At 35.0% G+C, this 14,794-nt stretch overlaps 3 protein-coding genes across 3 annotated transcripts in view; 1 reads left to right on the top strand and 2 right to left on the bottom strand.

The window, feature by feature from the left end:
* The window catches only part of plex9.1 (PML-like exon 9.1), a 6,459-nt gene extending 5,248 nt beyond the window's left edge, over window positions 1-1,211 (top strand). Inside the window, exon 3 of the mRNA XM_016515724.1 lies at window positions 496-1,211. Coding sequence (XP_016371210.1) covers window positions 496-1,016 — 521 coding nt within the window. The 3' untranslated portion in view covers window positions 1,017-1,211. The remainder of the gene's footprint in view (window positions 1-495) is intronic.
* A 2,301-nt stretch (window positions 1,212-3,512) lies between these two features.
* On the bottom strand, window positions 3,513-6,209 carry rsl24d1 (ribosomal L24 domain containing 1). Its single transcript, XM_016515735.1, has 6 exons — window positions 6,041-6,209; window positions 5,194-5,307; window positions 5,035-5,107; window positions 4,882-4,945; window positions 4,060-4,145; window positions 3,513-3,979 (listed from the first exon to the last, which is right to left on the bottom strand). The coding sequence occupies exons 1-6, from the start codon at window positions 6,119-6,121 to the stop codon at window positions 3,912-3,914; spliced, it is 486 nt and encodes a 161-aa protein (XP_016371221.1). The 5' UTR covers window positions 6,122-6,209; the 3' UTR covers window positions 3,513-3,911.
* A 2,158-nt stretch (window positions 6,210-8,367) lies between these two features.
* prtgb (protogenin homolog b (Gallus gallus)) overlaps window positions 8,368-14,794 on the bottom strand; it is a 31,726-nt gene continuing 25,299 nt past the window's right edge. The window contains 8 exon segments of the mRNA XM_016515721.1: window positions 8,368-8,658; window positions 9,948-10,064; window positions 10,232-10,370; window positions 10,498-10,621; window positions 11,861-12,031; window positions 12,470-12,640; window positions 13,459-13,586; window positions 14,016-14,202. Of these exon segments, the coding sequence (XP_016371207.1) occupies window positions 8,368-8,658; window positions 9,948-10,064; window positions 10,232-10,370; window positions 10,498-10,621; window positions 11,861-12,031; window positions 12,470-12,640; window positions 13,459-13,586; window positions 14,016-14,202 (1,328 nt within the window).

Genomic DNA, 14,794 nt, shown 5'->3' with positions numbered 1-14,794 from the left:
GGAAAGCTTATTTATTCAGCTTTCAGATGATACATAAATCTCAATTTCAAAAAATTGACCCTTATGACTGGTTTTGTGGTCCAGGGTCACATATTTTATATATATATATTTAAAAATATGGTCACAAAAAAAAAACAACCAAGTATAAACCTCATGTACATTTAAAAACTTCAGAAATACTTTTGTCCCCCCCCCACTATAAATATCTTATTTTCTAAAAAGTCACCAAAAATTCTACATTAAAGAATTTAAATTGTTAACTGTATTTTAATATGCATAATATAGTTTTTTAACAAAATGCTGCATTAAAAAATTCATTGGATAGTGGATACTATAAGTAAAAAAAATATATATTTTTTTTAAAACACAATGCACGTAATTCTACAGTAAAATATTGTATATATATTTAAAAATATGGTCACCAAAAAACCCCAACTCTTAAGTATAAACCTCATGCACAGTAAATACAGTAGATGTGTTCTTGTCTCCGCTCAGACACGTCTGCGTGTGATATCGTGCAGCTGTCGGCCGTCAGCGGGGACCGGGTGTTTAACGTGTATCTGCTGCCGCGCTGCTCGATGACTGACGGGGCGTCTCGAGTCACGAGTCTGACTGTAGACGGCCCCCATCTGCTCTTCAGACACCGCCCCGTGCCCACCGTCCCTCACAGACGGGCTCTGAGCGACTTCATCTGCTTCCTCAAGACCTTCCGCAGGCCCTTTCTGGTGGGACACAACAGCAGGCGCTTCGACTGGCCCGTCCTGACCCGCGTGCTGGCCCAGTTTGACCTGCTGGAGGAGTTTGAGGGCGTGGTGTCCGGATGCGTCGACACGCTGCCGCTGAGCCGGGAGATGTTCCAGCTGCCCAGATACTCGCAGCAGTTCCTGGTCCAGCGCTTCCTGCAGGAGTCGTACGGCGCTCACGACGCCTCCGAAGACGTCCGGATGCTGCAGGAGCTCTACAGAGTCTGGAGACCCAGCCAGGAGCTCGTGAAGAAGCACACGATCGCCCCGTGACGCCGGCACAGCTGCAGCTCCAGGGAAACTAATACTGCTCCTGTGTGTGTGTAAAGGAATTATCAAATTGCACTGAACTGAAGGATTCAGAAACATTTTATATGTACGATCAAACCAAACATTATTCAGACACCTGATATTTTTTTACTAGTGAGTTTAGTTGAGCTAAATTGGTTTTATCTAATCGTGTGCTTAAATTTAACAGCTGACAGCTATTCAACCGAATTCATTCCATACCTTTCTATCAAAGTTATCTGACATTATCAAGATGAATTTGTTCTGACAGTTTAACTCTGCGTGCTTCTCATATTTTATTACCATTTTCTAAACTGTAGTGAATAAACTGTGATATGTTGAAAGTGTCTGGATAATTTTTGGATTGACTGTATGTATATATACTGTATAGTGCCTTACAATTAAAACATTTTGTTTTTTATGCACACGAATAATGCAGCCATCCATAACGGTTCATATCAATTTCATCTAATATTTCTTTTTACTGAGGATCTCAAAGTATTGAATATGCAGCGGTGCAATGTGTTTTCTAGTGCAATGTTTACATTACTTTCTGAGTTCACTGACAAAGCCGTCTGTAAATTATGGCACAATATTTAAAAAAAAAAGAAGCAGTTTAAGATTTTCTTAAGTGTCACATGTTTCGTTTTAATTTCTGTTTTAGTCTAAAATCAGGTTTTGGTTTTCAGAGCCAGTTTTGCTTCCCCTCAGGTGTCAAAATGAATATATATAACTCATTTCATTTCTACATGCTGACATTATGCATTCATTAACTGGAACCATTAAATAAGAACCATTTTATAACGTGTGATTGTCTTATTTGTATTTTAGTTATTTTGTGAATTACAGTTGCATTTGTTTTGGACTATGTTACTAAAACTGTATAAATGCATAATATAATTTTTTTTAATATGTATATTTTTTGTTAAATATTTATGCGTGTACTATGTTTTATCTTCTCAACAAAATGCTAAATTTACAAAAAAAAGATATCTAATTTGGTAACTAAAATTGCATATATTTTAAAATAATGCATGCAATTTAAGTTAAAAATGTTGTAAAACGTGTATTAATATATTAACAAAACCCTACATTAATAAACGCAATGTAATAAAATAAAACACACAAGCACTATATTTACATTTTTTGGTTAATGTTTTTATTTGCTATCATTTAATGTTTTAAGACAAAATTATGGATATTTTTCACATTTCAAAGCATATTGGTGGCAGCTACTCCTTTAGAAACGTGAAAAATCTTCTAAACTGTGATATGTTGAAAGTGTCTGGATAATTTTTGGATTGACTGTATGTATATATACTGTATAGTGCCTTACAATTAAAACATTTTGTTTTTTATGCACACGAATAATGCAGCCATCCATAACGGTTCATATCAATTTCATCTAATATTTCTTTTTACTGAGGATCTCAAAGTATTGAATATGCAGCGGTGCAATGTGTTTTCTAGTGCAATGTTTACATTACTTTCTGAGTTCACTGACAAAGCCGTCTGTAAATTATGGCACAATATTTAAAAAAAAAAGAAGCAGTTTAAGATTTTCTTAAGTGTCACATGTTTCGTTTTAATTTCTGTTTTAGTCTAAAATCAGGTTTTGGTTTTCAGAGCCAGTTTTGCTTCCCCTCAGGTGTCAAAATGAATATATATAACTCATTTCATTTCTACATGCTGACATTATGCATTCATTAACTGGAACCATTAAATAAGAACCATTTTATAACGTGTGATTGTCTTATTTGTATTTTAGTTATTTTGTGAATTACAGTTGCATTTGTTTTGGACTATGTTACTAAAACTGTATAAATGCATAATATAATTTTTTTTAATATGTATATTTTTTGTTAAATATTTATGCGTGTACTATGTTTTATCTTCTCAACAAAATGCTAAATTTACAAAAAAAAGATATCTAATTTGGTAACTAAAATTGCATATATTTTAAAATAATGCATGCAATTTAAGTTAAAAATGTTGTAAAACGTGTATTAATATATTAACAAAACTCTACATTAATAAACAATGCATGTAATAAAACACACAAGCACTATTTACATTTTTTGGTTAATGTTTTTATTTGCTATCATTTAATGTTTTAAGACAAAATTATGGATATTTTTCACATTTCAAAGCATATTGGTGGCAGCTACTCCTTTAGAAACGTGAAAAATATCACTTTTTCAAAATGATCACAAACGTTTTTTTATTAGGATTGTATTTTGCTCAAAGTCAATAAAGTTCATGTACATAATGAGGTGGATGGATAATTATCACAACACTTAATATACCCAAAATAATATTCAGCCGCTAGAGCGACAGGAAGGAAGTTTTAAAGTGGATTAATCCTGGAGAAACTGCTGACTCAGGCCTGTCGACACGATTAATAAACAATGCATGTAATAAAACACACAAGCACTATTTACATTTTTTGGTTAATGTTTTTATTTGCTATCATTTAATGTTTTAAGACAAAATTATGGATATTTTTCACATTTCAAAGCATATTGGTGGCAGCTACTCCTTTAGAAACGTGAAAAATATCACTTTTTCAAAATGATCACAAACGTTTTTTTATTAGGATTGTATTTTGCTCAAAGTCAATAAAGTTCATGTACATAATGAGGTGGATGGATAGTTATCACAACACTTAATATACCCAAAATAATATTCAGCCGCTAGAGCGACAGGAAGGAAGTTTTAAAGTGGATTAATCCTGGAGAAACTGCTGACTCAGGCCTGTCGACACGCTGGATTCTGATCAATATTCATGTTTATGCAGATCAGGAGTGGCCACATCTTCAATTCTCAACATGTTAAAGCAGAAACATTGTGAAAGTCTAACTGAGCAGCGTTTTCTTCGCGTCACTCGTCCATCTCCACGTCCTCTGCCAGCTTCTGGACCATCTTGTCCTCCAGCTGTTTGGCTTGACCTGAAGAGAGACGTCAGACGTGAGAACAGGGAATTCTGGGACGGGTTTGGGTGACGTTACGTCTGAGCAGCGAGGTTTACCTGCGTGTGGAGCTCTGATGAGGTGAATGTTCTTCTTGACTTCACTGATAGCTGCCGCCTTCTCCAGCTCTTTGCCACTCTTCAACCTGAGGAAATATGGAAAGGTTCATGTAAATGATGGGCACTGTAACTAAAAAAAAAAAATAAAACTAGAATTAGAATGGAATTAAAATGGAAACATAAAATACATAGATTCTAAATATTTTTTAAAAATCCTAATATATGTTTGTTTTATTTGATGTAGCGAAATAAAAACGACATAAAAAAAAAAAAATGACAAAAACGCACAGACACCTTAACTAATTAAAATTAAAACAGAAAAATAAAAACTAATTTAAAAACTACATAAAAATATTTTTCTTTCTTAAACTTTAATGAAATAAAATATACAAAAACACAAATCTATTTCAGCTAGTTACCAAGGCAACATTTCTCATTTTCATTCAGTTTAATGCACTAAAATAAACTACAAATAAAAATGAAAACAATAATAAAAATTATATGGACATTTAAAAAAAAAAAAAAAACGAATTAATGACAAAAGACAAAAATAAATACTAAAAATCTTAAGTTAAAATTCAAGTGGAAAATTTGACAAAAAATAAGAATAATTTTTTTTAAAACTCATATTTAGCATAAAACTTTTTTTTTTACAAACTTAATAAAATATTAAAAGTACTTATCTTAATTCAAAAAATTTATTTTTATTAAACTAGTTGCCAAGGCAACATCTCTCATTTACATGTAGGTGATGTACTAAAATATACTAAAAAAAATATATAATTAGCAGAAAGATGAGCTGCTAAACTCCATCAAACTCACCTGTTCAGGATAAAGCGCGCCTGCCGTTTGTTTTTGATGGATTCAACCTTCTTCATCGCCTCCACTGTTCAACACAAGCACAGCAGCCAGAGTCGTTTTTAATGAATTCATCACACATTAATGAGTGAGAGAGCGAGAGAGAGAGAGACTCACCGGTCTTACTCCAGAGCTCTCTGTTGTATTTGACAGGAATATTTCTGCGCTTCTCAAACTCCAGTGAGTTATCCTGACAAACACAAGCAGTATTTTATTTGATGAATGAACAGCTGAATCAGTGTGTGTGTGTGTGTGTGTGTGGCTCGCGTCTCTCACCAGCGTCAGCTCTTTGCCCGCTGACTTCCTGAACGCTTTGGTCCATCTGGTCTTTCTTGGGTTTCGCTTCTTCTTGAAGTTTTTGTGGCATTTAGACCGGCAGAACCTGAAAACCTTCAAAACACACACACACCTGTCAGGATTCACACTGATATATGCCCACACGAACTGAGAATATGACAAAACTACCATAATACTACTAACATGTTTTATTTTTTTGGACATATGATGATGATACCATATATATAACACATATTTCGCACCTAAGATGATTTTTACCATACTTCTTTAGGAATATAGCATGGTAATACCATTCTTTTAACATTTATTTAGATTTTATGTTGTTTATTTTTTTGGTTATTTGTTTGTTTGTTTTTTACATGTAACATGTTTTTATTAAATTATATATTTTATATACACACTTTGAGATATATATATTTGTGTGTGTGTATTTTTATTTCTAACCATTTTTTTTTTAAACAAATTGTCATTTTCTTTTTTTCCTCTATCATCAATTGGAATAAATAATTTAGTAATTTAAAAAAAATGACTGTACTTTGTAATGCACTTTGCTAGTATCATATAGCTTTTTAACATGTAACAGAAACACGGTAAAGTCACGTTATATGCGTCGTGGAATCCCCTCGTTTCTGTCGAGATTTACTATGCTAACGTTACTATTCTAAGTAAAAAGGACACACACGAATATGGGACTCATTCAAAAACAGCTCCATTTCACTCATTATTAATAAACAACACGCAATGCTAATGTTCAAAGCAGGGTTTTAAGCGGCAGACTCGGGTATAAACACGCAGACTGACATCATGCCGCCGGTCGAGTCTTTACCTTACAGTCGTTCCGCACAAACATCATTCCGTGTCCCGGATAAACCGGAGCCGAGCAGAAATAACACTTCTCGATGCGCATTTTGATCAATTATTATGGTTTCACTCGCACATGTGCCGCTGCGCTGCGAACACAGGCGGAAAAGAGAACACCCGTTTCCGCTTCCGCCGCATGACGTCATCACGCAGACCACAGGCTTTGCCGCCACCGAGCGGCGCGGAGAGTCTTCTTCTTCTTCTTCTTCTTTGGTGTTTATTGGCGGTTGGCAAACTAACTTGTAGGTGCATTGCCGCCACCGACTGGACTGGAGTGTGGAACAGAATACGCGTTTATGGGATTGACATAATGCGAGGAGGGGAAAAAAAAAAATAATGACATTAAATTTCTAAAACATAATTCAATAAATCTCCACTGTATACACCCTGGAGTATTCTTCACCTACTTTCACTTGTATTTTTCTATCAAATAAAAAGTCCTGAAACCAATTATATATTCTACCACCAATTCCCAAAGACTTACATTTTATTAATAATCCTTCTTTCCAGAGCATATCATATGCCTGCTACACCAATGAACCTGAAGAAATGCACTTTTCAAATATACAGAAATATATAACATCTATCTTTGGAGGTTACAGCATTTTGGCATCGTTGTATAATTTCTCATTTCACTCTTTGGATCTAATATATTGCAAAACGATCCGTCGACATCTTATAAAGCTATTTTATTTTTATTCTTTGGGTTATTTTTTTCACTTATTCACCTTCCTTACAAAAACAAGACACAGAAAGCATCCCTCATCCCTCAAAAATCCAAGATGTGGATGAGTTTGTTTGTTCTTTGGAACAGATTTGGAGGAATGTAGCATTGCATCACTCCGTCAGAATGAGAGTCCAAACAGCTGATAAAAACATCACAATAATCCACTCCAGTCCATCAGTTAACATCTGGAGAAGACTAAAGCTGAAACAAATTCAGTATTAAGTCGTTTTTAACTTCTAATTGTCGCTTACATCTAAAGTGCGAGTCCATAATCCATAATAATCATTAAAATCCAGCCACAGATTTGTTTAGAGCTGTTTTGGACTGTGCAGATTTCTCTCCTGATTCAGACCACTTTTTCACTGGAGGAAGTGTTATCATAGACTCGTATTTTAGTTATAAACGTCTTAATGCTGGATTTGTTTCAGCTTTTGTCTTCTCCAGATGTTAACTGATGGACTGGAGTGGATTATTGTGATAATGCTACATTTCTCCAAATCTGATGAAGAAACAAACTCATCTCAGATGGCCTGAGGGTGAGCGCATTTTCAGCAAATGCTCATTTTTTCCTTTAAGAAGCAAGAGTCAAATTATAAGCGCAACCAAAACGAATCAGAACTGAATCCTCCACGTAAGAATCAAAACGCAAACCGTGCGCAACATCACAAATAAGCAGCAAGCGGAGGTAGTACAACACAAGAATGAAGAAGTGAATCAAACACGTTTACACTGAGATTTAAAAAGCTACAAGAAAATATAATTTCAGTAATTATTTGAGAATTGTTTTTTAACGTAGTTTGTTCGTGTTAGTTCAAAGTTCATTAACTAATGCTATACAACGTTTAATTTAAAACCCAAAAGTAAATGTTGAGAATAACATTAATTAAGATTAATAAATGCTGTTGAATTATTGTTCATTGTCAGTTCATGTTAACTAATTTAGTTACCAAATGAAACCTTGATGTAAAGTGTCACCCATTTTCATTAGACGCTTGGACTCTTTGGATTATATACGTCAAACGCGTTCAGTGTTCATATCAAAACAATAAAAGAGATTGAGATTGAGGACGAGCGTCATCAGAAATATGAGGTAGAGAGACAGCAGAACAAAACTCCGTCTCTGTCACGATCAAAAACAAACAGAAAACGCTCGTCCGTCTGTATAAAGCACATCAGGCGTTCTTCAAAACATTCATCGGCGCTGATAGGAAACACATTCATCTGAAACGGTTCATGAACGGGTTTAAACCGCTCCGGGACCTTCATCTTTGGGACGTTGTGAGTTTCACGGAGCAGGTCCGGCCGGGAAGGGAAAGTTATTAGGAAAGGCTGTGCAAGTTTGTCAAAACCAACAGAGCATCTGTGACTTCGTAAAGCTATTCAAACTCTCAAACCGTTGAGATTTTTGGCGCAAACATCCAGATCGCTGATCTGATCCTGAGGAAAGGCTGCAAACTGTATTTATAGGCCCTGGAATCACAGGCCACGCCCACTGGCTTGACTGACAGGCCACGCCCACTTGCATGACTGACAGGCCACGCCCACTGGCTTGACTGACAGGCCCGTTAAAGCGCTGCGAACTGAAGGTGGGAGGGAGATTTCGGTGGCGTTTCGCCTGGAATTTGCGCGCAGACGCTCGCGATGCATTCGTTCGAAAACGGCTCGCCGTCGTTGGATTTGTACGAGGATCTGTTAGGATCGGCGGTTTCCGACACATCGTGAGAGAAGTTTCCCGAGTCTGCGCCGCTGGTCTGCGAACTCTCCGACTCCCCGAGAGGACAATAGGCTCGCGACTGCTCGTCTTCGTAACGCAGAACCGTCTTCCCCACTTCGTAAAGACCAGCGGGATCCTCGATCTGTCCAATACAAACATCAGAGCTCATGGTCAGCAAAACCTGACAAAATATTAAAACGATTAGTAGTGCTGTCAAACGATTAATCGCGATTAATCGCATCCAAAATACAAGTTTTTGTTTACATAATATATGTGTGTGTACTGTGTGTATTTATTATGTATATATAAATACACACACATACAGTATATATTTTGAAAATATTTCCATGTATTTATTTATATTCATATAATTGATATTATATATTAATATTTTAAATGTATAAACTTAACATATTTTTCTTACATATATACATGCACGTGTGTGTATTTGTATATACATAAGTACACACACATATATTATGTAAACAAAAACGTTTATTTTGGATGTGATTAATCGCGATTAATCGTTTGGCAGCACTAATAATAAGACAGTGATTTCATATCAGGGTTGTTCTCGTTTACTAAAACGAAAAAAAAAAAACTTTCTCGAAATAAAATAAACGTTCACTGAAATAAAATCAAACACAAAAAACTTAAACTTATTTAATTTTAGCTCATTTTTATTTAGTTTAACTTTAGTTAGTACTAAAATAACAAAAAATTTAAATTAATAAAAATCACATAGACATTTAAATGAAACGGAAACCAATAAATATGACGAAAATACTCGAACTTTAACTAAAATTAAAATTAAAACTGGTAATAAAAATGAATAAAAACTTATAGACACGTTAAAGAAAAAACAAAAATGAATCAATATGACGAACACACAACAAAATTACTAAAATGTTACAAATAAAATAAAAGTTAAAACTGGAAATAAAACGAATAAAATTATATATAGGGAAAAAAAACTCCCAACAAAATTACTAAATCTTTAAACTAAAATCTTTAAAATGAGGACTATAAGTGAAAACTATAATAGAATCTCAGTGATTCTTAAATAACACAACATTTTTGTTACAATAGAGGTGAAATAAATTAAATTATAAATATTATTTATAATTATTATTTATAACTTATAAATATATACATATTATTTTATTTTTATTTATTTAGGAAATAAATAAAAACTAAAATGGAACTAAAACTGAAATAAAATAAATTAAACCTAAATAGTAATATTTAAAATAATAAAAAATTAAATTAAATTAAATTGAAAAAAGCACACAACAAATTAAACAAATTCAAATGAAAACTGAAAAAATAAAAAAGCTAAGCGTTTCATGTTGACTCGTAATGCAAATTTGACTTTGATAAAGATACACAGAATTAAAACAATTGCTAAAAGCATTTATCTCTGTTACTCACCTTGCTTTTATTTCCATTAGACTTCTGATTATTATTAAGCATGCTCCACTTTTTCCGTTTGCTCTGAGCGTCGCTCATTATTGGTCCAGCATGGTTTATCATTAAATTTGTTCCTCCCTGAAAACAAATAGAATGTATTTTAAACCTAATTTTGTAAAAAATAAAAATAATAATAAAATAAAAGAATATATTTTTTTAAATATTAAAATAGTAATTTATGCCTAATCTTTGCACGTCATTTCATTGCACGTTGCTAAATAATATAATAATAAACAGACTCTTACTTTGGCATCAATGAAGTGCGTCCTCGTCATCGGCAGCAGAACCTCTGCGTTCTCCGCCTGCTGCTGATTGGCTGATGACGCAGCACTGCGCATGACATCATTCCTAACCTGTCCAATCATCTTTGAGGAAGCTGAGTTCCTGCTGAGAGAAAACATCGATTTAGATTGTGGCTACAAGTCAACGACATCAGCCTCGTTTATTTTCCATCTAGTTTAGTTGTCTATGTTTCTGCAAACACAGAGTGATGATGATGCTGAAGCCTCACTGTGTTGTGCTCTTGGTGAGGAGGATGAAGATGCAGAGGAAGATGCAGGACAGAGCGATACACACGCCAACGATGACGCCGGTCATGGGCTTCTCATCCATGTGGTACAGGCCGTCTATAAACGCTGCAGAAATGGTAAATAATTGAAATTATATTTTATTTTATAAAGTATTTTGTTATATAATTATACTTATTAGGGATGTAACGATATTATTAATATCGTGGTATCGCGATAGCAAAACTGTTTTGATATTATCGCGGTCACATGAGGATATGAAACGATAGGTCTTCCGAGCAAAAAGTGTCGTTTTAAAAATATATTTAAATGTCTTATTCTAACATAAGAGGTCTTTAGAGTTGTGTTTTGGGGCATTATGCTTTGGCACAGTGTCTGTCAAACGAACTCGAAAGCACAATATGACTTAATCTCTTCATCAAGTCTGTTTGCGCTGCGTGTTTAAAGCGAAGTGCACACTTCGTTCAGACAATCAGCTCGTGATCCTGTGTTTTCCGCGTCTCAGAACGACTCGTTCACACTGAATGAATGCAGTCAACTCCTTTAGTTTAGTTAGGCTTTATTTTTAGTAGCAGATGATTACAGTGTTTCGCTAGATTTGTAGTGAGACGTGTTTTTGTAAGCATGTTTTCACTGAAGCTGGAGTTTTCTGTCAAAATAAAAGCTTAAAGTGCAGTATATGAATCGCTGACAGCTAGTGGTTTAAATGCAGTCCAAATTCACAATATCTCTTTCAAGTGTAGAAATTAGGAAAGAAGTATTGTCATTTCCCTACTGTAGTGTAAAACTAAAATAATATACCTATGAAATATTCATTTTTCATTTATTTTACAGTGCAACTGTTTTACAGTATATGGCTATTACTGTCATTGTTGTTATTATTATATTATATTCTAATTAGTTTGGCTTCCTAAAACAGCAGTGTGAGTGTAATTTAGACTGAGACAGAGTATATCACAACTAAAAAAAGGGGACTTGAGTCCCCTTTAAAGTTCAATTCACTGACTTTTTTCTGACTTAAGTTTTCTTAGTTAAGAAACATGGGTTGCAGCTCTTAATTTTGAGCTCTCAAAGTGCATTAGATAGAATAATTAAACTGTAAAATGTACAAAATTGAATTTTTTTCCCCAATTCTTCATTTGTAATTTTTTTAAATATCGCGATAAATATCGTATCGTGGACTCCATATCGCGATATTATCGTGTCGTGAGATTTTGATATCATTACATCCCTAATACTTATATATATTATTAAATAATATCAGGCAGAGAGACAGTGAGATTTTTTTTTTAATTTGAAGAAAAAGCAATGCGTGGCTCGTTCTCAGGTTTGATGTGTGAGGTGCACCTGTTTTCTCGGCGTGACGCGGGTTGTTTTTTCCCAGGTGTGTTTCGCTCGTGAGCCGCAGCTCTACGGTGCTGGAGAACGGGCCGTCTCCCTCCTGGTTAGAGGCCGAGATCTTCACCAGCTAAACGCTTCCCGACTCCAGCTTCTCCAGAAGAGCCATCGTGTTTGTGCCTGATCGCAGTCGAGTGTTTATTGTCTTTGTTTTATCATTCAAAACGTTTCTATCTTCTGTTTACTTCTGTTTTGTCTTTGTCCATATTAGGGATTTCCTGAGTTTCCTTCTGTGATGCACATGTGGAGATTCTGCGCGATGGCGCCCTCTGGCGTCCAGTATGAATGAAACAGACATTAAATGTGTTTATAGCGCTCAATAAATGGCCAATCCATCCTATTTGGGTAATTTTTTTTTAAGTATCGGTTCAGGCACCGGTACCGTTTTAAAAGTATCGATTTGGGGTATCGTAAAAAACCCAAACGATACCCAACCCTATCCCTGATATTCCATGACTTGGACGAAAAAATATAAAATTCCCTGACTTTCAAATGTCTGGAATAGACCTTTTAAAAATTCCATGATATTCCAGAAATTCCATGGCAACCCTGGCTCACCTTCTCTCTGAAGAACCTGCCACTCTCCAGCGAGCCACGAGCTCTGCGAGGCGTACAGGACGGTGTAGTGCGTGACGGACAGGTCCGGCTGATCCGGCTGCTTCCAGGACACCAGCGCCGTGTCGTCCTCGATCAGACTCACTCGCACGGACCGCGGCGGAGACGACGGGGCTGCCGGGAAAAACATCAAGGGCTCAATCTCACAGCAGGTTACGCTCACAGTCTTCCCTCTCTTCACAAACTTACAACATCAACAAATAAATCTGCCAGTTTGACCTACGGTTATTAGAGTGAAGTAAAACTAAAACCATCAAAAACATATGCTTTACTTGAAATAAAATAAACTTGAACTGAAATAGTTGCCAAGGCAACATTTCCTAATTCCATTTAGTTTAACTTGATACTTTATACTAAAATAACTAAAACTGTGAATTCATATGATGTTACTTTGAACAAAATAAATGTTAACTGAAATAAAATAAAATATAAAAACTTATTTTATTTCAACTTGTTGCCTCCATTTCTTATTTTTCTGCACTAAAATAACTCAAACTAAACTAAAAATCAATAAAAATGATATAGACACTAATAAAAATGACAAAACACGCAGCAAAACGACTAAAACTTTAACTAAAATTATGGTGACAGTCTTTACAATATGTAAACAACTAATTTGGTGGAGAAACAATACTAGTCTGGACCAGGAATATTAGTTAAAACCATAAAAAAGCATCTACTTTACTTGACATAAAATAAACTGAAATAAAAATTAAATGCTAAAAAAAGTTTCATGTAGTTTAACTTGATGTATTAAAATAACTAAAACGGAATAATAAAATTATATTAAAAAAACAAAACGAATAAAAAGGTCAAAAACACAAAACAAACCGATTAAAACTTAAAAAAAAAAAGTTAAAATAAAAATATATAAATAAAAATTAGATCAGAATTTGAATAAAAACTATAATAGTATCTCAGTGGGCCGGTACCTTCCAGTAGAGTCCTCTGATAGACGCTGGCGCTCCAGGGACTGGACATCTGATCCATATGAAGACGCACTGCAAACTCATAACGCGTGTTCGGCCGGAGACCCGTTACTGTTACCGTTTGCTCAGAGCTGAAGAAAGAGAACACAAATATGGGCCCCACTTTACATTAAGTGGCCTTAACTACTATGTACTTACCGGAAACCGGCTTCCATAAGTTTACAAGATATATTGGAGTCAGAAATATTTTGATCTTTTATATAGTTTATATCTCGAAAATCTGAGAAAAAAATGAACATACTTCAAGAAGCAATTCACATAAGAAAGTCTTTTTAATATACTACATATATATATATATATATATATATATACACACACACACACACACACACACACACACACACATACAAAGAAAACAAGTAGATAAAATAGAAAAAGAATATAGAAAGCTAGTGTTAAGCCCCGTTTCTGTCTTTCTTTCTTTTCACATATGATCCCCGAATCCTCGAGCTAATTAATTGCTGTTGACGTCAAGCCTGTAGTGATTAAGGAGCACTCACATTTGGACGTAGCGCACGGTCGCGGCGTCAGATGGACTCAGGGGCCCGTAGCGGACGGAGTAACTGACGTGCTTTCCAGAACTGAACGCAGGGCGGCCCCAGCTCAGACTGACCGCCGAGGAGCTGTTGGCTGTAGCGTGGATGTGGTCCGGAGACGGCAGGGCAGCCAAACGCCGGTTCGGTGCGGCTGACAGACACAGAGACACGCTCAATTACACATCCAAGCTTTAGCTTAGAAGACAAATGCTTCAAACTGCTTGAAATAAGAGGATTTAAACTGGTAACATTAGCTTATCCTTGCGAAAAGAGGTGCACTTTCAAAAAGAGTACTTAATATTTACACTCTCAGAAAAAAAGGTACAAAAGTTGTCACTGGGGCGGTACCTTTTCAAAAGGCACACCTTTGTACCTAAAGTGTACATAATAGTACCTAAAGTGTACATAATAGTACCTAAAGTGTACATAATAGTACCTAAAGTGTACATAATAGTACCTAAAGTGTACATAATAGTACCTAAAGTGTACATAATAGTACCTAAAGTGTACATAATAGTACCTAAAGTGTACATAATAGTACCTAAAGTGTACATAATAGTACCTAAAGTGTACATAATAGTACCTAAAGTGTACATAATAGTACCTAAAGTGTACATAATAGTACCTAAAGTGTACATAATAGTACCTAAAGTGTACATAATAGTACCTAAAGTGTACATATTAGTACCTAGAGTACATAATAGTACCTAAAGTGTACATAATAGTACCTAAAGTGTACATAA

Source organism: Sinocyclocheilus rhinocerous, unplaced genomic scaffold, assembly GCF_001515625.1.
Source record: "Sinocyclocheilus rhinocerous isolate Xijiao unplaced genomic scaffold, SAMN03320098_v1.1 scaffold116, whole genome shotgun sequence".
NCBI classification, from domain to species: Eukaryota; Metazoa; Chordata; class Actinopteri; order Cypriniformes; family Cyprinidae; genus Sinocyclocheilus; species Sinocyclocheilus rhinocerous.
Note: the sequence above shows the minus strand (reverse complement) of the source record. Positions and strands in the feature narration are given on the sequence as shown.

Excerpts from the sequence above, each read along its gene's own strand:
- rsl24d1 (XM_016515735.1), bottom strand. The coding sequence starts at position 6,121 with ATGCGCATCGAGAAGTGTTATTTCTGCTCGGCTCCGGTTTATCCGGGA. Across the intron at positions 5,108-5,193 it reads CGGGCAAAGAGCTGACGCTG|GATAACTCACTGGAGTTTGA; the intron begins GTGAGAGACGCG and ends TGTGTTTGTCAG. Across the intron at positions 3,980-4,059 it reads CATCAGAGCTCCACACGCAG|GTCAAGCCAAACAGCTGGAG; the intron begins GTAAACCTCGCT and ends GTCTCTCTTCAG.